The 23495-nt window shown below is 49.6% G+C and overlaps 1 protein-coding gene across 1 annotated transcript; it reads left to right on the top strand.

Annotated features, from left to right (window-relative positions):
• Window positions 1–5076: 5076 nt before the first annotated feature.
• On the top strand, window positions 5077–9284 carry LOC139833828 (uncharacterized). Its single transcript, XM_071824180.1, has 6 exons — window positions 5077–5821; window positions 5901–6089; window positions 7785–7869; window positions 7948–8001; window positions 8087–8165; window positions 9263–9284. The coding sequence occupies exons 1-6, from the start codon at window positions 5222–5224 to the stop codon at window positions 9282–9284; spliced, it is 1029 nt and encodes a 342-aa protein (XP_071680281.1). The 5' UTR covers window positions 5077–5221.
• Window positions 9285–23495: the final 14211 nt, after the last annotated feature.

The raw sequence follows: 23495 nt of genomic DNA, 5'->3' as shown, positions 1-23495 counted from the left end.
CTTGCTAAATGGGACCCGCATGTCATCCTCTATGTACTATAAAACTTTCTTTTCTTGAATTATTTTTGGCTCCTCATATTTGGTCACTTGCCTTTTTCTTTCGATCCCCTGCCGCCTCTCAAACGGTGATACCGCTTCTGCTAAATGGGACCCGCATGTCATCCTCTATGTACTATAAAACTTTCTTTTCTTGAATTATTTTTGGCTCCTGATATTTTTTCACTTGCCTTTTTCTTTCGATCTCATACCACGTTTGAAACGTTGAGGAACCTGCAGGCTCATGGGACCCGCATGTCATCCTCTATGTACTATAAAAGTTCATTTTCTTGGTTTTTTTTCACCCTCTGATTTTTGGCAATTTCTTTTTTCTTTTGATCCCCTGCCGCCTCTCAAACGGTGATACCGCCGTCGTTTAACCGGGACCCGCCTGTCATCCTCTATGTACTATAAAACTTTCTTTTCTTGAATTATTTTTGGCACCTCATATTTGGTCACTTACCTTTTTCTTTCGATCCCCTGCCGCCTCTCAAACGGTGATACCGCTGCTGCTAAATGGGACCCGCATGTCATCCTCTATGTACTATAAAACTTTCTTTTCTTGAATTATTTTTGGCTCCTCATATTTGGTCACTTGCCTTTTTCTTTCGATCCCCTGCCGCCTCTCAAACGGTGATACCGCTGCTGCTAAATGGGACCCGCATGTCATCCTCTATGTACTATAAAACTTTCTTTTCTTGAATTATTTTTGGCTCCTGATATTTTTTCACTTGCCTTTTTCTTTCGATCTCATGCCACGTTTGAAACTTGAGGAACCTGCAGGCTCATGGGACCCGCATGTCATCCTCTATGTACTATAAAAGTTCATTTTCTTGGTTTTTTTTCACCCTCGATTTTTGGCAATTTCTTTTTTCTTTTGATCCTCGCCGCCTCTCAAACGGTGATACCGCCGTCGCTAAATGGGACCCGCATGTCATCCTCTATGTACTATAAAACTTTCTTTTCTTGAATTATTTTTGGCTCCTCATATTTGGTCACTTGCCTTTTTCTTTCGATCTCATGCCACGTTTGAAACGTTGAGGAACCTGCTGGCTCATGGGACCCGCATGTCATCCTCTATGTGCTATAAAAGTTTATTTTCTTTAATTTTTTTTCACCCTCTGATTTTTGGCTATTTCCTTTTTCTTTTGATCCCCTGCCGCCTTGGAAACGTTGGGTAAGCTGCTGACTCATGGGACCCGCATGTCATCCTCTATGTACAATCAACTTTCTTTTTCTTTTGATCTCAAGCCGCATTTGAAACGTTGAGACCGCATTCTTTGCTAAATGGGACCCGCATGTCATCCTCTATGTACAATAAAGTTTCTTTTCTTGGATTATCTTTGGCTCCTGATATTTTGTCACTTGCCTTTTTCTTTCGATCTCATGCCGCCTTTGAAATGTTGAGTAAGCTGCTGGCTCATGGGTCCCGCATGTCATCCTCTACGAACAATAAAAGTTTGCTTTCTTGGAGTTATTTTTGACCCCTAATTTCTGGCTATTTGCCTTTTTCTTTTGATCTCCTGCCCCCTTTGAAACGATGAGGACGCTGTTGGCAGGTCGGTCCCACATGTCATCCTCTGTGAACAATAAAAGTTTCCTTTGATGGATTTATTTTGAACCCCTAATTAATTTCGGGATATTTCCTTTTTTTTTCCTTTGATCCCCTGCCGCCTTGGAATCGTTGAGGATGCTGCTGCCTCATGGGTCCCGCATGTCATTCTCTCAGAATGGTAAATATTTTTTTTCTTGGATTTTGTTTACCAAATGATTTTTGGCTTATTTTTTCTTTCGATCTCCTGCCGCCTTTAAAACGTTGAGGACGCTGCTGGCTCACGGGTCCCACATGTCAGCCTCTATGAACAATAAACGCTGACGATGCTGCTGCCTCATGGGTCCCGCATGTCATCCTCTTAGAACGAAAATGTTTCTTTTCTTGGATTTTGTACCAACAGATTTTTGGTTTATTTTTTCTTTCCATCCCCTGCCGCCTTTAAAGCGTTGACGACGCTGCTGGCTCATGGGTCCCCGATGTCAGCCTCCCCGTACAAGAAACATGTGATATCTTGATTATTTTGCAGACAATAAACATTGTATTTCGCTCTGAGCTATAGCAAACGGATAAATTAAATCTTTATTTTTACATAAACAAACTTATATGTTGAATCTCCTTGTTTTGTGTTTTTGCGAAGCATAGAACTTTCCTGTTTTTTTTAGAAAAATCCGAACTTTCCTGTTTTGGAGTGGGCTGAAATTGTACGAGTCAAAAGGCCCAGCAGGATAGTTCGAAGGCCCAGATGTCCAGATGCAACCCAATTGAAATCTTTCTTTTCTTGGATTTTTTCACCCCCTGATTTCTGGCTACTTCATTTTTCTTTTGGTCATGTGCCGCCTTGGAAATGTTGAGACCGCTGCTGCAAAATGGGACCCGCATGTCATCCTCTATGTACAATAAAATTTCTTTTCTTGGATTATTTTTGGCTCCTGATATTTGGTCACTTGCCTTTTTCTTTCGATCCCGCGCAGCCTCTCAAACGGTGAGACCGCTGCTGCTAAATGGGACCCGCATGTCATCCTCTATGTACAATCAAGTTTCTTTTCTTGAATTATTTTTGGCTCCTGATATTTGGGCACTTGCCTTTTTCTTTCGATCTCATGCCACGTTTGAAACGTTGAGGAACCTGCTGGCTCATGGGACCCGCATGTCATCCTCTATGTACTATAAAACTTTCTTTTCTTGAATTATTTTTGGCTCCTCATATTTGGTCAATTGCCTTTTTCTTTCGATCTCATGCCACGTTTGAAACGTTGAGGAACCTGCTAGCTCATGGGACCCGCATGTCATCCTCTATGTCCATCAACTTTATTTTCTTGGATTTTTTTTACCCCCTAATTTCTGGCTACTTTCTTTTTCTTTTGATCTCAAGCCGCATTTGAAACGTTGGGACCGCTGCTGCAAAATGTGTCGTCGTGGTGAACGAGCAGATGCCATAGGATGGCTTAGATTGGGGCCGAATGGACGCAAGAGGATTCGGGGGAGGGTTTGCGATCAGGTGGGAAGAGATTCCGGATGGTTTCCTCAAGAACTTGGCCAAGGCCAGAGGTTGAAGAAGAAAGACACAAGGAAGAACTCCCTCTAGATCACCATGTTCATAGATTCACACAAGTTACAGGCTCTGCCTTCCTACATACACGCGTACATACTTGCCCGTGAAGATGGGCTGCCCCCTCTCCTTATATAGGGGAGAGGGTGGCTTACACTGCAAGAAACCCTAATGGCATCTTTGACTGGACAAACTACTTTCTGAGTTCTTGTACAAAGCTACTTTAACTGCTCTTTGTACAAAGCTACTTTAATCATAGATGACACCGGGGCCTTCTTTTATCATAGAAGCTGTCGTCCCCCGGCTTCTTTCTCCGTCACCTCTCTCTTTGGCGCCAGGGCTCTGAATAAAGTTACTTGGCTTAGCTCATCCTTGTCTTCTTGCTCTGAAGAGAATCTTTGACCAGTCCTGCCGACAGGCTCTCCTTTCCGGTATCTTTTATACCGGGTCCCGGCATACCCCTTTGGGGATACCGGCTTAGCCTTGCTCTCCCGGATTCCTACTAGGCTTCCGGCAAGAACATTAAACCGGTATCTCGATGGCTCAAACCATCCGGTTTGGCATGCCTTTGGCATACCGGGGGTTATCCCCCCAACATTAGTCCCCGAAGCTGGTATAGCCTGGAGGATTCTATCCTACAGACCATGCCAGGTTTTCATCTTTCTAAGATACCGGTTTAGTCACTCATCTCTTGAGCTTAGTTCCGGCACCTTTACCCTTGTTCCTTTTCTTCTCTTTGCAAGGCTCGTTCCGGCATCTCTTTTTTCCGGCACCACGTGTCTTTGCTCCTCCCTCGGCGAAGTCGAGAATATATCGGGCCCCGCGCACCGTCGCTGACATGCGCATCGTAATCGACGCGCCAGTGTCCGCTGTCACATCGTTTCGACTCCCGCGCACGCATTTAATGCACCGCAGTGGATCCCACTACCTCTTCGGGATCCCGCGTGCGCCTCCGTGTGGCCTCCGTTTTCGCGCGTGTATCCGTTCGCCACGTGGCGGCCCAAGGTGCGAACCGTCGCGGGCCGCGAGGCGAACCGCCGCGGCCCAGCGGTTCGCTGCCCACTTTCTCTCTCTTATATAAGCACAACTGCCCGTTCCCCTTCATCTTCTTCGCATTCTCCTCCTTCGCGCACAGAGCTCCACGCCTCTGCGCCTCCGCCGCTCTCCGTCCGCCGTCGCCCGTTCAAGCTCCGGCGCCCGGCGAACTTACGCCGCCCCTCCGCCGAACTTCGCCGTGCGGAGTTCTTTGGCAGCACCTTCCTCGCGTCCGCCGCATTTGTGCTTCTTCGCGAGCTTTTCCGCTTCGCCATCGACGGAGCTCGCCGGCGACCGCAGAGCCGCTCCACCGCCAGCAAACACTCCCCTCAGCGTCCGCGCCGCTCAAGGTTGGTATCAATTTCGCTTTACTCGCCGTTCGCTTGCTTTCCAGATCTTGAGCCTTTGGTGTTCTTATTTGCTCCTTTTCTTTGGTTTTCTTCTTACTCGTAGATCTTCACACGGGGTTGAAGTTTGGGATTCCTGTTTCTCCGCCCATCCTTGCGATGTCTGACGAGGGATCTTCCTCTGCATCCTCTTCTTCTCTTTCTCTCAAGCGCCATAGACCTTCTCCCGGTGAATCTACGGCCTCAGATCCAATGGAAACCGATTCTGGCAACCAGCAGGAATCCGGTGACCCCCAAGAGTCCGGCGGCCACCTAGAATCCGGTAGCTTTAGCCAAGCTTCCGGTAGCCAAGAGGCCAGTGGCTCTGGTCAAGCCTCTAGCAGCTCCAGCCAATCTTCCGGCGAGGAGCCTTCCCCAACCACCCGCGGAGCCTGGATGGGCTCCTACGTTACTGAGTTTGAGATCGATTGGCTGTACCGGTCTCGGAGGATTCCGGAAGGAGTTGCGTGCCGGATTCCGGATAACGAGATCGAACCGGATCCGAAAGACGACGAGCATGTTGTTTTTCTCGCTCACTTTGAGCGCGGCTTCGGCCTTCCTGCCTCTACTTTTTTCCGGGATTTCCTGGATTTCTACGATCTCCAACCTCACCACCTTCCTGGCAACGCCCTTTTCTATCTTTCTTGTTATGCCACCTTCATGGAGGCTTACATCGGCATTCGTCCCACTCGTGAGACGTTTGCCCGTTTCTTCAACCTGCGGATCAACTCCGTCCAGGGCAAGGAGATCCCCAAGCCCAAGCCGCCCGTGCAGTGCGGCTCCTGCATCGTCGGCTCCCGCCAAGGGAGCACTTTTCTTAAGCTTTCCGGCCTCGAGTCTTGCCGCACCTGGCAAGGAACTTTCTTTTACGTGAAGAACACCGGCCGCGCTGATCGCATCAATCTTCCTCCATATCAAGCGGGGCCCCCCAGTAGAACCAACTGGAGCTACAACCCAAGGACGGAACACGCCGAAACCAACCGGGTAGTGCGTTTCTTGGCCTCTCTGAAGAAGGAGACCAACATCTGTTCTGACGATATCATCCGGACTTTCATATCGCGCCGGGTGCTTCCTCTGAAGCGCCGCGCACATAGGATGAGCGAGATGTATGGCCCAGGCGATCCTACCAAGATCACAGGCCGCGCTCTCAGCAAGAAAGACGTTGTTCTCAAGGCCAAGCAGATTTGTCAAACTGCTATGCCTTTTGCGTGGGAATGGGGCCTCCTTCCCCTCAGTTTCTCTAACCGTCCGACCCAAGAAGTAAGAGATTGCGCAATTTGGGGTTGTCTTTGCCGGTAAGTTTCTGCTTTTGCTAACCATCTTTTTTACCTTGTTTCAGGCCAGGGACCGCTTCCCCTCTATCCAGGCAGAGCCGCGAGGACCTCTCCGGAAGCGTGCCTTTGACTCCTTCGACCCGGATCCCTACATCTTTTGGAAGGATCTGAAGATGGGGAAGACTCCGGCTGCGCGCCTTGGCCGGGACCCGCCGGAGCCCACCGGAAATCCGGAGGAGCTGGTTGTGCTCGAGGTATTTTCTTTTCCGGCTTCTTATACTTTGCCATTATCGCTTTCTTGCGAATTGCTTCTTAGCCATATCCAACTCACAGATCCACGAGCGCGTGCCGCCCCTGCGCGCCGAGGCCGGCACTGAGTTTGTGGACAAACTCATGGCCCAGGGCCAGAAGAACAAGCAGCCGGCATCTACTGCCGGCTCCAGCCATGCTCCTCCCTCCAAGCGCTTCCGGACGGAGCCCGTGGGGGAGAAAGAAGTGGGCGTGCGCCGCTACGGGCGCAAAGCGATGCCAACCGCTTCCGGGTAATTTCATTTTCCGGCTTGCCTCCTTTTTTGCTAAGTTCTTTTCCGGTTGCTTCTTCTCAACCACTTGTCTTTTTTCTTTTTCTCAGTCCCGCTCTCAAGCTTGGCCCAAGGCCATCGGGCTCTGAGGGATCCGCAAGGACCTCAACCCCTCCTCCTCGTTCAAGCCCGGCACCATCTGGTGCCGGCAACACCTCTGCCTCCCTTTCGGGGGGCACAACAAGTCGGGCGTGCGGCCCCTTCAGCATCCGAGATCACCGCACGGAGGAGGATCTTTCCTTCCTCCCGGAACACCAAGACACCGGCGCCAGCAACACCGGCGCCGGAGAAGAAGAAGCTGCCGGGCGGGCGGAGCCTTTTGCTCCTCCCGTCCTCGAAAAGACAACTTCCGCGCCGGAATCTTCCGCGCCGGAAGGCTCCAAGACGGGTGACGCTCCTAGCGCTCCCCCTTCTCCACGCACCATCCTCATGCCTCCGCCTGAGGCTCCTCGCGCCCAGCCCTCCAAGGCCGCTCCTGGCGCGCCGCCGGCTAAGACTTCCGGGGCCTCTTCTACCGCGCCGCCGCCCAAGCCCTCCAAGCTCATCAAGGGGAAGGCGACGGCCTCCAGCGCCCCTTCGGGCGGCCAGCAGCCCTTGGTGCTGCACGTCTCCAAGGCTGCCAAAAGTGCCAGCATGAAGGCCACCGGCCTCCTCGGCCGCATTACGGAGTTCTAGCGCCAAGGCCGGGACCTGGGGCACCTCCTGCCGTATGCCCAAAAGTGGAACGCCGCGGACATCACTCCGGCGACCCGCGGCATGGGCAAGGATCGGCTGCCGGCACCTGATCCTGTCGGGGATCGGTGTTCTGAGGAGCACTTCATGCGGCTCCGGGCTGCCGTAAAAGAGCTTGACAGCGCGTGGTACGATTCCACGAACAATCTGACGGTATGTTCTATTAACTTTCAACCTTTGCCGGTTTCTTTGTTTCCGGTTCTGCTTTATCTTTTCCTTAGTTTCATGCCGGTTTCTCTCTTGTCTATCTTCCCAGTCCCCGAGTTTTGTGGTGAGAGCGCAGCTCTTAGCGCAAAACTTAACTTAAGTTTTTAACGTGAAACCGGCACTGCCAGTCCTCGAGTTTCGGGTTAAACATCTTCTCCTTAACACATAATTTACCTTAGAAACGCGCAAAACCGGCACTGCCAGTCCCCGAGTTTCGGGTTAAGAACTTTGTTCTTAGCGCAAAACTTATCTTAAAAACGCGCAAAACCGGCACTGCCAGTCCCCGAGTTTCGAGTTAAGAACTTTGTTCTTAGCGCAAAACTTTATCTTAAAAACGCGGAAAACCGGCACTTTGCCCGATCCGAGTTTCGGGTTAAGAACTGTGTACCTAGCGCAAAACTTAACTCATTTCTTCTTTTTCTTGAACAGGTCACCGCTGACACTCGGAAGGCCCTCTTCGAGGAGCTTTTATGGGAGCACCGGGAGCTCGCTGAGGCACACGACAAGTGCCAAGGTGAGTTTTTTATTCTACCGGCATCTTTGCTACCGGAAACCTTTTTTCCTTGTGACACTTACAATTTCTGTTCAACAGTGATCCCGGAAGCTTCCATCGATGCTCTCAAGGAGCAGCTCGCCACGGCCCAACGTACTATTTTTTCTTTCTCCTTTGAACTTGGTTTCTTTTCGGTTTACTAGTGTAACCTTGCTAACACTCATTTTTCCGGTTACAGGGGAGAAGGATGAGCTCAGCCGGCAGCACCGGGAGGAGCTAAACGCCCTCAAGACCAGCTACCAGGAGCTCAAGTCTCGGTTGATTCAGGCGGGGCTTGACCACGCCAAGGCCCTCAAGGCCGCTGAAGTGACCGCAGCGGCCAAGTTGGACGAGGCTCGGAGAATGCCTGCAATGCCACCGTGGTGTTGCGGGCAGAGCTGGAGGAGATGACCAAGGCCGGAAGGGTGCCGAGGAGAAGGCCGCGCGGCTGGAGGAGGGGCACAAGGAGTGCGATCAGCTGATCCCGCACCGACACACTTGCCCTCCGTAAGTTGTTTTCTTTTACGCTTTGACTACTGCATACGAGCCTTTTTTCCTTCGACCCCATTTTTGTTTCCGCTATCTTTCCGTCCGGTCTCTCTTCTTCCGGATTCTTTTCTCTCCGGTCTCTTTTTCTTCCGGTCTCTTTTTCTTCCGGTCTCTTTTTCTTCCGGACCCTTTTCCTTAAGCTTTTTCTTTCTTTGCACAGGCCTCTTTCCGGACTCGCAGAGGTATGCCGTCAAGAAGGTCGACGCGCAGCGCAAGGACAAAGGCCAAGCGGATCTTACCGTGCCATGGACGCCCAAGGACCATCTGGTCGCGCTTAACGCGCGGGTGTCCCATATGCGCTGCATAGACCGCAATCTTTCGGACATCCCTGATGTAGCTACCCAGCTATACAGGACTTTATGGCCTGGCGAGGAGGTGCCGGACACCTTCTCCCTCATCAACGACCGTCTGAAAGGTGCCGGCAGGAGGATCCGCGAGTGGCAGTGCTCTGCTGCCCGCGCTGGAGCGGACTCCGCCCTCCGCGTCGCCTGCTCCTGGTACCCGGAGCTCAATCTGGACGCCCTTACCGGCGTGCGCGAAGGCGCAGAAACGGATCTGGACCCGATCCTCTCCGCCAAACGGCAGGATCGCGCGTACCGCATCGCGGAGTATGCCGACATGCGCACCTTCATCCCTCCCCCTCCTGGCGTCACGGATTATCTCGACGAGGAGGAGGGTGAAGCCGAAGAAGAGGTCCTGGGCGATGCTGGTGCCGGCGATGCTCCTCCGGAAGCCCCTGCTGCATGATGATTTCCTTTGAAGTGTTTGCTCATTATATCTGTTGGTCCTGTTGCTTTAAGACAATATCTGTTAAATTCTGCCCCAGGAATGCCGGGCTTATGATGTAAAACTTAAGTTTGCCTGTGGTTGTGCTACAACATTTCCTGCCGGTAAGTTATACCGGTAGCTAAGTACTTATGAGTTTGCCTTAGCATATTTTGCTTTTGGTTCCGCTTTTATCCTGCACTGCAAAGATTTCTCAATTGCTTCCGCATCCAATTTGATGCATACTTGGTTCTTTTGCCTTGGCTCTGCCTGCCTTCTCTGGGCGTTCTTTGGCGTATGAGCACAAGGTTCTTTCACCAAACAAGCATCTTCTTGAACTTAGAAATAACTTTGAAATTTTGCAAAAAACCGGTTTAACCGGGGTTAATTAAATTTTTCAGATTGTTCTTTCCTGCTCTCCCTTTTCGCAGTTCATGTGCTTATCCCCTACCGGTTTATCTTGCTTGCCATGAAGCCGGTTTGCGGACAACAGCAGAGTCGAAGACTCCGGTAGGATTTAGCACACTACTAAACCGGAAAGAAAAAACATTCAATAAGCAACAGGTAAACTGAAAAAATAGACAATTTACATGAAAATTAAGTTGGGGTAGTCCCAGAGATTCACTCAAGGTTCCGGCATCTTTTATTCATAGCATATAAGGTACAAAAAGGAACTTCTTACACCACCACTTCAAGAGTAGAAAGGACGCAACAGAGCTACGTTCCATGGACGCTTGCTCTCCTCGCCGGACCTGTCCGCCTTTCCTTTCTTCCATTCCTGTGCATCTATCAAGTAGTATGCATCATTGTGAAGCACCTTGCTTACAATGAAGGGACCTTCCCACGGTGGCAAAAGCTTATGCCGGCCTTCAGTGCGCTGCACCAGGCGAAGTACAAGATCTCCTTCCCGGAAAACTCTTGGGTTAACCTTCCGGTTATGATAGCGTCTTAGGTTTCTTGGTAAATGGCTGTTCTTGCCAAAGCCAGCTCTCTTGCTTCTTCTAGCAAGTCCACATCGTTTTCTCTGGCCTCTTTGACCTCTTGCTCAGTATAGAGCTGTACCCTTGGTGAATCATGGATGATATCGGTTGGTATCACCGCTTCTGCTCCATAAACCATGAAGAAGGGAGTGTATCCGGTAGACCGGTTTGGAGTTGTTCTTATACTCCACAAGATGCGATGGTAGCTCATCGAGCCAACATCCTGGTGACTTTTCCACCGCATCAATGAGTCTAGGCTTGATACCGGAAAGCACCAAGGCATTCATTCTTTCTACTTGGCCATTGCCCTGTGGATGTGCCACTGAGCACAAATCCAACCGGATGTTCTTTTCTTCACAGAACCTTTTGAACTCACCTTGAGCAAAGTTGGTTCCGTTATCGTTGATGATCTGTGCGGGTATCCATACCGCAAAATGACATCTTTCAAGAATTTCACAGCTGTATGCCCATCACACTTTGCGAGAGGTTTTACGACCAGCCACTTGGTGAACTTAGCCACCATGACCAAGCTGTGAGACATGCCTCTACTTGGAGTTTTGAAGGGTCCAACCAGGTCAACGCACCAAACCGCGAATGCCCATGTTAGCGGTATTGTCTTTAAACCGGATCTTTGGGGGTATGGTTTTGCTTGGCGTACCTCTGGCAGCCGTTGCATTTTCTTACCAAATCCTCAGCGTCCTCCAAAGCAGTGGGCCAATAGAACCCATGCCGGAATACTTTTGCTACCAAAGCCCTTGATGAAGCATGATGCCCACATTCTCCTTGGTGAATTTCCTCAAGCATTTCTTTTCCTTCCTCCGGTTCCACACATCTTTGAAGGACACCGGTAACGCTTCTCTTGTACACCTCACCATTGATGAATGTGTAAGCTTTGGACCTTCTTTGTATCCTCCTTGATTCATTTTCGTCGGTAGGCAAGGTGCCGCTGATCAGGAATTCCTTAATAGGTTTAACCCATGATGGTATTTCTCGAACCAAAAACACCGGTGCATCTATCTCCATGCTATCTACCAGCATCGTTTCTTCCGGTATGGGTACAAAGTCCCGAGCCTACCGGAGCAGTCCCGAGCTTGCCGGAGCAGTCCCCGGGTTCCCTTCATCGATATCCATGGGTACTACGTGTGACTACTGGTACAAAAATTGATTCGATTCCGGGCTCGGCTTGATCGATGGCACTCTTAGGTGAGCCAAAGCTATTCCGGGAGGAATTTCTTGCCTAGATGAGCCCAACTTGGACAAAGCATCCGCGGCTTCATTTTCTGCTCGCGGCACATGGTGAAACTCACATCCTTCGAAGAATCCGGCAATCTTTTGCACGTGAAACCGGTACGAGGCCATGTTGGCGTCTTTTGCATCCCAATCTCCTGAGCACTGCTGTACCACAAGGTCTGAATCGCCATAGCAAATGATCCGGTGTGCACCGATTTCTTTTGCGACCTTAAGCCCATGGATCAAAGCTTCATATTCAGCGACATTGTTCGATGCCCTGAAATGTACTTGCAAAACATACCGGAGGTGGTCTCCTTTTGGTGAAGTAAGCACCACACCGGCACCTAGACCTTCCTTGAGCTTAGATCCATCAAAGTGCATCTTCCGGTATTCTATCCTACGATGCGGCGGTTTGTATTGCATCTCCGCCCAATCAACAAGGAAATCAGCCAAAGCCTGTGATTTTATGGCATCTCTTCTTTCATATACCGGCACGTACGGTGATATCTGGATCGCCCATTTTGCAATCCGGCCGCTGGCATCTTTGTTGCACATGATGTCGGAAATTGGTGCTTCACTCACCACCTTCATGGGGTGCTCCTCAAAGTAGTGCTTGAGTTTTGTGGCGGCCATGTACACGCCATAAGTCATTTTCGGAAGTGAGGGTAGTTTTGTTTTGAGAGGGAGAGCACCTCGCTCAAGTAGTATACCGGCCTCTGGACGGTTTTTTCTTCCTCTTCTCTTTCAACCACAACCACTACACTCACAACCCGGTTTGTTGCTGCTATGTATAACAACATAGGCTCCCTTTCTAGAGGTGAAGCCAGTATGGGTGCTGTGGCTAGCATCGTTTTTAGCTCCTTAAACGCTGCGTCTGCCTGAGGGGTCCAGACGAACGTGTCAGATTTCTTCATGAGAGCATAGAGTGGCAGAGCTTTTTCTCCCAACCTGGTTACAAACCGGCTCAGCGATGCCAAGCTTCCGGTAAACTTTTGCACATCTTTTAACTCTCGAGCGATAGCCATTCTTTCTATCGCCCGGATCTTTACCGGATTAACCTCTATGCCCCGGCTTGAAACCAGGAAACCGAGCAGCTTGCCGGCGGGGACACCAAAGGTACATTTTGCCGGATTGAGTTTCATCCGGAACCGCCTTAGGTTATCGAATGTTTGCCGGATGTCATCGATTAAAGTGTTTTTTACCTTAGTTTTTATCACGATGTCATCCACATAGACTTGCACATTTTTTCCAATTTGATCAAACAAGCATTTTTGCATACAGCGCTGGTACGTTGCACCAGCGTTGCGTAACCCAAAAGGCATAGTGACATAGCAATAAGCCCGTGCGGGGTAATGAACGCAGTTTTTATTTGATCTTCCTTTTTTAAGGGAATTTGGTGGAAACCGGAATAGGCATCCAGGAAGGACAACAACTCACACCCAGCAGTTGAATCAATCACTTGATCGATTCGTGGCAAAGGAAAAGGATCTCTTGGGCAAGCCTTGTTCAGGTTGGTGTAGTCGATGCACATGCGCCACACCTTCGGAGCTTTTGCCTCCAGGTTCTCATCTTTCTTCTTTTCAACCATTACCGGATTGGCCAGCCACTCTGTGTGCGTGACCTCCACAATGAATCCGGCAACAAGCAGCTTGGTTACTTCTTCTCCTATGATCTTTCTTCTGTCTTCAGCGAACCGACGCAGTGGTTGCCGCACCGGCTTGGCATCTTTCCGGACGTTTAGAGAGTGCTCAGCCAGCTCCCTCGGAACACCTACCAAATCATCGATTGACCAGGCAAAGATATTCCGATTCTCACGGAGGAAGCTGACGAGCGCGCTTTCCTATGCTTGATCAAGGCCGGGCGCCGAGCACGAACGGTGCGCTGCGGGTAAGCCGGATCCAGCACAATGTTCTTTGTTTCATTGGTTGGCTTGAATGCCGGTGTGCCCATGTTTTCACTCATTGCCGCCAAACTCATTTGTGAGGATTGAGCCAGCGCAACAGCTGTCTGCATTCTTTTCTTTTCCTCCGCGATCACCAGCGATTCTCGCTAGGTTTGATCCGGCAGATGCGATTTCCGGTGAGATCTTATAGTTTACAACCACAGTCAATGGCCCACGATGACAAGGCATCTTAATATTGATGTAAGCAGTATGATTGGTGGACATGAAAGCAGCCAACGCCGGTCTCCCCAAAGAATGCATGATAGGGACTGTCCCGGATCCACCACCTCAAACTCCAGATTTTCCACCCGGCAATTGTCACGTCCTCCAAATGCCACGTCCACCCGAACTTTTCCTATCGGGGCACAGGACAAGCCAGGGACGATCCCATGGAACGTTGTGCGCGTTGGCTGAAGCATGTTTTCTGTTATGACCCGCGTTTGCATGGTGTGCTGGGACAAGATTTTGATGCAACTGCCAATGTCTATCAGCACCTTGCTGAACTTCACCTTTCGAGTTTGCGGCCCTGTCATCATCGGGTCCACAACCAGAGCATATCCACCCGGATTCGGCATGATCTTTGGGTGATCCTTGGATGACCAGGTAATTTCCTGATTGGACCACATCATGTACTTGGGACCTGCCGGCATCACGGCATTGACCTCCAGGGAGCGCCGGTGTACTCTTTGCCGGTCTGTTGGCTCGGTGACAAAGACAACACAGCACAGATGCGGATCTTCGTAAACATTCCGGCCTAAAGGTGCCGGTGGAGGTGGCTGGTTATCATTTTGCTCCACCCGGTTAACTTGCTGGTACTGCTGCCGGTTTGGCTGCACCGGTAAGGCGTTTGCCCCGGTAAGTGGTGGTGGTGGCGGTAGCTGTTGTTGCTGCCGCGGCATGTCTTGCGGTGGCCGCGCATCTTTCACTGTTCCTTTTTGCATCAAGTACTTGGTCCAGGTACAATCCTTCGTCAGATGGTTTGACGGATGTGCCGGATTCGGCGTGTGCCACCGGCAAGGTTGATCCATGGCAGCTTCCATGGTGTATTTCGCGGGTTCTTGCCAGTTCTTCTTCTGGACCCAGGGTTTCTTTTCCACCCATTGTTTCTTAGGACCCGCCCATGGCTGCGATCCGGTTTTTTGCCTCTGGCTGTCGCTGGCCTCAAAGTTTTCCCGCACAGCAAAGAACTTGCTGCGGACCGTACCTTCGATCCGGAAAATCTTCCCTTCTTTTGTTATTCCGGTTGTCCGGTGTTGTTCGTGGCGCAGCTGTTCCGGCTCCGGTTGCACTGCCGGTTGCGTTGGGTCTCCCAACGCATAGCTATCCGCCACACGTATCATCTCTGCCAACGTTGTCGGCATGTTGCGCTGCAACTTTTGCCACAACGGTGAACCTCTTCTGCATCCACTGCTAAACCAAGCAATGGCTTGTGCCTCGATCACCCCCTCACAGGAGTTCCTTGTGGTGTTCCACCGGGCTAGATAATCCCGGTCTGTTTCGTTCGGGCGCTGCACGCACAGAGCAAGTTGCTGCGGCCTGTTTGGCCTCTGATAGGTGCTGCTGAAATTGCTCACAAAGGCCTCCTCAAAATCCAGCCAGCCATTTATGCTTCCTGCCGGCAAGTTGTTTAGCCAGATTCTTGCCGGTCCAACCCAAACGATGGTATGATCCTCACGGCCCAACGCCGGTTTCCTCCTGCTACGGTTCCTCCACCGCCTGCAACGTATACCGCGGTCACGTAATCCGCGAGCCAGTCTTCCGGCTTCGTGGTGCCGTCATACGTCTTTGTGTCACGGGGCAACATAAAGTTGCGAACTGGTGGTTTTTCTTTCATGATCCTTGGGCCAAAACACTTTGGACCTGGAGGACCTTCCTCCTCGATCATTTCTGACAAGTATACTCTATCCAGACGGTGCCTCGCATCCCGTTCCGGTAAGTATCTCTCTCCTGTGCGTTCTCCCAATGGGTTCCGGTATGCTGCCGGTCTCGTGGAATCGGCTTCATCGTGACATTCCGGTACCGCGGCCCTTGCCTGCCGATACCTTGGGGGATCTATTTCCTCCTCCTCGTACGCTGCCCTTGCAGCTCGATAGTTTTGCCCGGTCTCATATCTACCGGCATGATTGTTTCCGGCATAGCCTGCGGCGTAGCCTCGCTCTGCCCCTTGGCTTTTTCTACCGGCATCGTGTTGCCCGGCTTGTTGCTTTCCGGCAAGAACCGGATCGTACACGATCATCTGCTGCGCATTCACTTCTTTTTCTCTCCTTCTATCCGGATGGGGGACGAAGCCTGCCCATGGGATTTGCTACCGGCATTCTTTGTTGAACGCGCGGATTTTGAGGCCGCTGCCTTGTTCAGCTTAGCCAGCTGCTCAGCATTTTGCTGCTCAATGGTTTCCAGCAGCTCTCTAACACGCTCTTGCTGCTTTACCAAAGCCTCTCCGGAAAGCGACTCGCACAGCTCTACAGCGGCCTTAGCAGCTTTTATAGTTTTATCCGGGCTGCTATACTTAGGCTTTTCCACGATGCTAACAGATGCAGAGGCGCTCTTGCCGGTAAGAATCTCTTTGCGCAAATCTTGATCTAGGTTGCGAGCTTTTAGCCGGTTTTCCGGCATCCTAGCAGCATGCGCGCTAACAGAAGCAAAGCCATGGGCAGCGTTATACTCACGTACGGTTAGGTTCAGCTCGCGCTGCGCCCTGACGATGTCCTTGCCGCTCTCCAGCATCTTCTGGCGCTGCGCCTCCAGCTCCGCCTGAGCCGCCGCCGGATCGATGTTCTGCGCGATGGGGGTGGCGAGGACGTTCATCGCCGCCTGGAGCGGTGTCTCCGGTGGCGCGGATGATGCTCCCGCTGCGCCTGCGCCGCGCTCCAGCGGTGGCTTAGCCGCACGGGTCGAAACCGCGCGACCGGCACCTTCAGCCGCAACCTCCTTTCCTGCACCAGCCACACCGGTCATCATTACCTCGACGCTGCCGGCGGCGCGGCCAGCACAGAGCCATCTTGGCGGGTCCGGTGCCACCAGCACCGGCGAGAGGCGCTTGCGCAAGGGTACGGTGCCGAAGTAGACGCGATGGCTGCCGAACTCGATGATGCGGCCGTTCTTGGGGAAGACGCCGCCGTTGGCGAAGCAGCCCGCGTTGTCGTTGATGAAGTCCATGGCGTAGATGCTCTGCACCAACGCGGACACCGTACGCTCGCCGGAGATCTCGAGAACGCCCGCCCGAATGTGAACTCCATCAAGCGCCACTTCATGCCCCACGGTGGGCGCCAACTGTCGTTGTGGTGAACGAGCAGATGCCATAGGATGGCTTAGATTGGGGCCGAATGGACGCAAGAGGATTCGGGGGAGGGTTTGCGATCAGGTGGGAAGAGATTCCGGATGGTTTCCTCAAGAACTTGGCCAAGGCCAGAGGTTGAAGAAGAAAGACACAAGGAAGAACTCCCTCTAGATCACCATGTTCATAGATTCACACAAGTTACTGTGCTCTCGCCTTCCTACATACACGCGTACATACTTGCCCGTGAAGATGGGCTGCCCCCTCTCCTTATATAGGGGAGAGGGTGGCTTACACTGCAAGAAACCCTAATGGCATCTTTGACTGGACAAACTACTTTACAGAGTTACTGTACAAAGCTACTTTAACTGGCTACTGTACAAAGCTACTTTAATCATAGATGACACCGGGGCCTTCTTTTATCATAGAAGCTGTCGTCCCCCGGCTTCTTTCTCCGTCACCTCTCTCTTTGGCGCCAGGGCTCTGAATAAAGTTACTTGGCTTAGCTCATCCTTGTCTTCTTGCTCTGAAGAGAATCTTTGACCAGTCCTGCCGACAGGCTCTCCTTTCCGGTATCTTTTATACCGGGTCCCGGCATACCCCTTTGGGGATACCGGCTTAGCCTTGCTCTCCCGGATTCCTACTAGGCTTCCGGCAAGAACATTAAACCGGTATCTCGATGGCTCAAACCATCCGGTTTGGCATGCCTTTGGCATACCGGGGGTTATCCCCCCAACAAAATGGGACCCGCATGTCATCCTCTATGTAAATAAAGTTTCTTTTCTTGGGTTATCTTTGGCTCCTGATATTTTGTCACTTGCCTTTTTTTTCGATCTCATGCCGCCTTTGAAACTTTAAGTAAGCTGCTGGCTCATGGGTCCCGCATGTCATTATCTACGAACAATAAAAGTTTCCTTTCTTGGAGTTATTTTTTACCCCTAATTTCTGGCTACTTGCCTTTTTCTTTTGATCTCATGCCCCCTTTGAAACGATGAGAACGCTGTTGGCAGGTTGGTCCCACATGTCATCCTCTATGAGCAATAAAACTTTCCTTTGATGGATTTATTTTGAACCCCTAATTAATTTCTGGATATTTCCTTTTTTTCTTTTGATCCCCTGCCGCCTTGGAATCGTTGAGGATGCTGCTGCCTCATGGGTCCCGCATGTCATCCTCTCAGAACGATAAATGTTTATTTTTTTATTTTTTTACCAACTGATTTTTGGTTTATTTTTTCTTTCGATCCTCTGCCGTCTTTAAAACGTTGATGACGCTGCTGGCTCATGGGTCCCCGATGTCAGCCTCCCCGTACAAAAACATGTGATATCTTGATTATTTTGCAGACAATAAACAGTGTATTTCGCTCTGAGCTATTGCAAACAGAAAAAAAAATCTTTATTTTTAAATAAACAAACTTATATGTTGAATCTCCTTGTTTTTTGTTTTTGCGAAGCATAGGACTTTCCTGTTTTGGAGTGGGCTGAAACTGTATGAGTCCAAAGGCGTCAGCAGGATAGTTCGAAGGCCCAGACGGCCAGATGCAGCCCAATTGAAACCTTTCTTTTCTTGGATTTTTTTGACCCCCTGATTTCTGGCTACTTTCTTTTTTTTTGGTCCTGTGCCGCATTGGAAACGTTGAGAACTCTGCTGCTAAATGGGACCCGCATGTCATCCTCTATGTACAATAATTTCTTTTCTTGGATTATTTTTGGCTCCAGATATTTGTCACTTGCGTTTTTCTTTCCATCTTATGCCGACTTCGAAACACTGAGACCGCTGCGGCAAAATGGGACCCACATATCATCCTCTATATACAATAAAAATTACTTTTCTTGGATTATTATTTTTGGCTCCTGATATTTGGTCACTTGCCTTTTTCTTTCGATCTCATGCCACCTTTGAAACGTTGAGGAACCTGCTGGCTCATGGGATCCGCATGTCATCCTCTATGTACTATAAAACTTTCTTTTCTTCGATTTTTTTCACCCTCTGATTTTCTTTTGATCCCCTGCTGCCTTGGAAACGTTGAGTAAGCTGCTGACTCATGGGACCCGCATGTCATCCTCTATGTACAATCAACTTTCTTTTTTTGGAGTTTATTTTTGACCCCCTAATTTCTGCCTACTTCCTTTTTCTTTTGGTCCTATGCCGCCTTGGCAACGTCGAGACCGCTGCTGCATGATGGGACCCACATGTCATCCTCTATGCACAATAAAAGTTTCTTTCGTGGATTATTTTTGGCTCCTGATATTTGTCACTTGCCTTTTCCTTTCGATCTCATGCCAACTTTGAAACGTTGAGAACGCTGCTGCAAAATGGGACCCGCATGTCATCCTCTATGTACAATAAACGTTTTTTCTTGGATTATTTTTGGGACCTGATATTTGTCACTTGCCTTTTTCTTTCGGTATCATGACGCTTCTGAAACGTTGAGGAAGCTGCTGGCTCGTGGGTCCCGCAAGTCATCCTCTATGTAGAATAAAAGTTTCCTTTCTTGGAATTATTTTTACCCCTGATTTCTGGCTACTTCCTTTTTCTTTTGATCCCGTGCCGCCTTGGAAACGTTGAGACCACTGCTGCAAAATGGGACCCGCATGTCATCCTCTATGTACAATAAAGTTTCTTTTCTTGGATTATTTTTGGCTCCTGATATTTGGTCACTTCCTTTTTATTTCGATCCCGTGCCCCTTGGAAACGTTAAGACCACTGCTGAAAAATGGGACCCGCATGTCATACTCTATGTACAATAAAGTTTCTTTTCTTGGATTATTTTTTGCTACTGATGTTTTGGCACTTGCATTTTTCTTTCGATCTCATGCCGCCTTTGAAACGTTGAGACCGCTGCTGCAAAATGGGACTCACATGTCATCCTCTATGTACAATAAAAGTTTCTTTTCTTGGATTATTTTTTGCTCCTGATATTTGGTCACTTTCCTTTTTCTTTCGATCTCATGCCGCCTCTGAAACGTTGAGTAAGTAGCTACCTCATGGGACCCGCATTTCATCCTCTATGTACAATAAAGTTTCTTTTCTTGGATTTTTTTTACCCCCTGATTTTTGGTCACTTGCCTTTTTCTTTCGATCTCATACCACCTTTGAAACGTTGAGGAACCTGCTGGTTCATGAGACCCGCATGTCATCCTCTATGTACTATAAAACTTTCTTTTCTTGGATTTTTTGGCACCTCGTATTTGGTCACTTGCCTTTTTCTTTCGATCCCGTGCAGCCTCTCAAACGGTGATACCGCTGCTGCTAAATGGGACCCGCATGTCATCCTCTATGTACACTCAAGTTTCTTTTCTTGAATTATTTTTGGCTCCTGATATTTGATCACTTTAAAAACAACTTGTACGTAGAATGTCCCTGTTTTTTTGTGGTGAATCATAGTATCCGTGTTGTATTAGAAGAGGGGCCGAAAGTGTTTGAGTTGCCCGTTTGTAGTTATTGGGCATTATAGTCCTAGTAAGTAGGCCCACATCAATTACCATGTAGACGGCAACCCAAAAGGGGAAATTTTGGCCCAAGCGGGGGAAGTTGTACTTTTTTTTCTATTGGTAAGGTTAGCCTCACACACAAAAAATGTCTGGTTACATGGGGCAGTGCTGGAAGCCTGATCGTTACTGAAGGTTGCACATTTGCGCCTAATATGCTTGTCAGCAGGAGGTTTGCTATTTGTTGGAAAACTATGGAAGGGGAGTTTGTTGGTGCATGCATACGTTTGCGAGGAACCAAATGCAGCATTTTGACTTCACTGCATTAACCGAACAACATGTGTTCTTCACAATACAGCCAACACAAGCATTAACTAATGTAACTAGAGACATTGAGTCTGATTGAGCCTTCATGTTTAACATAACATTGTGTGTGGAGGAGCCACGCACATAGTATATAAGAGTACCATCATGTTGACCACAAATGCATCATCGAAGAGAGTGGTAAATATACTTATTGACCACCTCTCTACAAAAAAGTGGTAATTAGAACCGAACATGCACCACCTTATTTGAGCTGTGATCCATATTGTTCCTCCAGTGGTGCATGATTGCCTTTACACTTGATGACCTTCTCGCAGTTTTCGTGATCAAATACGAGCACCTTCAAGGATCTGGTGTCAATCCTCTTGAATAACCATGAAGTATCCTATCTTCAAGTCATGTGCTTTGACAAACGCTGACCAGCGTAAGCGTCCATAACAATCTTGCCATCTTCCTCCTTCGTGCCGACCTCCCAGATGCAATCGGTGGAGATCTTCAGCTTGATGGTCTCTGGCCACAAACCTTCAAACCAGGGCTTAAAAGCACTGGGGATGAGCCCATCCAGTAACTTGCAGAAGCTGCCAGGGCGGGTCTGCTCACTGGCGTTTGGTGGCCTGATCATCAGGGCAGCTCCCTTTTTTTCGAAGATGAGCTCTCTACAAGCTTGATCTTGTTGCCTGAACAATGCAACAACAAAAATGGACCCAAATGGTATACTTATGAAGCCCACAATCTGAACATTATGCCTCTGGATCTAGTTTGGCTATTTCGTAGGAACGGTATATCAGCTTCAACTCATATAACTGGGAAAAAACTAAGCAACAGGAATAGAACTATAGATAGCATGGCATGGTGGATGCATAGCCCGTGTTTGCAAATAGTTTGTGGGTAGCCCACACTTGCAAGTTCATATCAACATATATTTTCCCCAGAAATTATTGTATTGCAATTTCGACGATTCGCACTTGATCATACTTTTCATCGGCTGCCCAGTTTGGCTGACCGGTTTGTTTATTCGCTAGTGTCCTCCTTCCTATTCCTAGACACCCAAGTCCATCATCATGGGCACTGACAAGGTGTAATATAAGATATATGCCACAAAAATAATACGTAGGATTGATAATGAAAATAAGTTTCCAATGGTCCGTGTCCAACAAGGGACGAGTAGTTTCTCTCCACTTCATCCTGACGTGTGTGGTGAGCAAGCCCTCCCATCAGTATCAGAGGAATTTAATTTGACAAGGGCTACAGGAAGACATCACCAAGAAAGGGTGATGCATGTCTCCTTCAACAAACATAGTAGTACTTGTCTGAAGCAAGTACATGAACACAAGTACACCACCATAATAATACTACATGAACACAAGTGATGCCGTCGGTTGGGGAGGCCTAAATAAAACTTAAACTTAATCCTAATCTAATGGACGTCGGTTGGGGCGCGCGACGGGTCTGCCTCGTCCTCGTTCTTCGCCTATGCCGCCTACGTCCGTGCCCGCTTCTGGTCCCATGCTTCGCGATAGGGGCGGCCCCAGGGGTATTCTTGCGTATGCAGCTGAATACCCAAGATTTTGACAAAACCTTAGAATTTCCTCACAAATCAGGGAAAAATTTGGCAAATACATGAGGATTTTGGCAAAATGAATACACATGTTGAAAATGAATACCCAGCACTTCATCACTGGCACAGCCACTGTTCGCGCTTCAGGCGGTCGAGCATGGCGGACGCCGTCAAAAGACCTTGTCGGCGGCGCTGTCCCAGCGGTTCAGTCCTTAGCCGAGAAATCTCCTTCTGGAAGAAGAGTATCGCTTGCTGGCGGGCGAACGCCTCATAATGGCGATGAGCCCTGTCCTCGCAGAACTTCCGTTGGGAAGCCTCCAAGATCCGGAGGTCGTGCTCGCTGTACTCCTCCTTCAACCGTGGGTCCTCGTCGTTATCGGAGCTGTACTCCGCGTCGGACTGCGGCTCCGGCTCCGGCTCCGGCTGCGATGGTGGTGGAGGCTGCGCGCGGACTTTGAGGCCAAGCCTACAGAACCTCGTTTTCCGATGGCGCGGCATTTTTGAGGTGGAGAGGAGAGAATGGAGCGTAAGCGGTGGTGGAAATGAGAGGATAGCACCGCGGGGGTGGACGGCGTAGTAGGTACTTTATGCTGGTGGTAGGCAACTACCCTCATTTACGGCGGGGTAGGCGACTGGACGCCGCGTGTCCGGCCGCTGCCCTCGTGGCCGCCTAGGTTTAGGCGCGGGAGACCATTAAACGCCGGGGACTACCAACCTTCCCGCGTCGCCTTTGATGCGAACAGTCGCGTCCTCCCGCTGACAAGGCGGCCCCACACGCGAAAACCGTCGTGCCGCGAGGCGCCGACGCGCCCGATTCGCGCCCTTCGCCGGTGTGAGCCCAAAAAATGCAACTACTACTACTGTACTAGCGTATAGGGTGAGCAGGCCCTCCCATCAGTATCAGAGGAATTTGACAAGGGCTACAGGACTAGTTACATCACCAAAAAAGGTGATGCATGTCTCCTTCACATGGTCTTCTTATGTCATATAGTAAGGCACTAGCAATGATCGGCGCGGCGTGTCTAACTAATATACTCCCTCTATCTCAGAGCTTAAGGCGTAAAAATAAATTCGATTTTTGATCAAAGCATAAGGCGTAGGGTGAACTCTATCCTATTTCTACCGAAGATGCCCCTCTCAGCCGTTTCTCGTTTGCTAAAAACAGGGAGACGATTGACCCAGCTATGGCATGCACACGGTATTCACGCTGAATTAACTGCTCCTCCAGTCAATCTCCTCTAAAACCGGTGCCTCATTGGTTGTATACGGTGCATGCATGAGATGGTAGTTAACGAGGAGTCTGATGCGGCTACTTTAGGGAAGAGAGAGAAATACGGAGTAAAAGGAGTGAGTTATTAGAGATTTATGAGGGGCAAGTATGGAAGCTAATTTCCACGCCAACCCTACTTAATCCTAGCGCCAATTTATTTACACCTTAAGCTGTGAGATGGAGTAAATGTTTAGCAGTTGTAAATATTTATGGGCTTTTCATCAGCAATGATGATGGCACAACATGAAGTGAAGTTTAGCAGTTGTAGCATGATTTTTTTTGAA

The sequence above is a fragment of the Lolium perenne genome, chromosome 7, assembly GCF_019359855.2.
Source record: "Lolium perenne isolate Kyuss_39 chromosome 7, Kyuss_2.0, whole genome shotgun sequence".
Lineage (NCBI taxonomy): Eukaryota > Viridiplantae > Streptophyta > Magnoliopsida > Poales > Poaceae > Lolium > Lolium perenne.
This window is presented reverse-complemented; position numbering and strand designations above follow the sequence as displayed.

Excerpts from the sequence above, each read along its gene's own strand:
- LOC139833828 (XM_071824180.1), top strand. The coding sequence starts at position 5,222 with ATGGAGGCTTACATCGGCATTCGTCCCACTCGTGAGACGTTTGCCCGT. Across the intron at positions 7,870-7,947 it reads GGCACACGACAAGTGCCAAG|TGATCCCGGAAGCTTCCATC; the intron begins GTGAGTTTTTTA and ends TCTGTTCAACAG. Across the intron at positions 8,002-8,086 it reads GCAGCTCGCCACGGCCCAAC|GGGAGAAGGATGAGCTCAGC; the intron begins GTACTATTTTTT and ends TTCCGGTTACAG.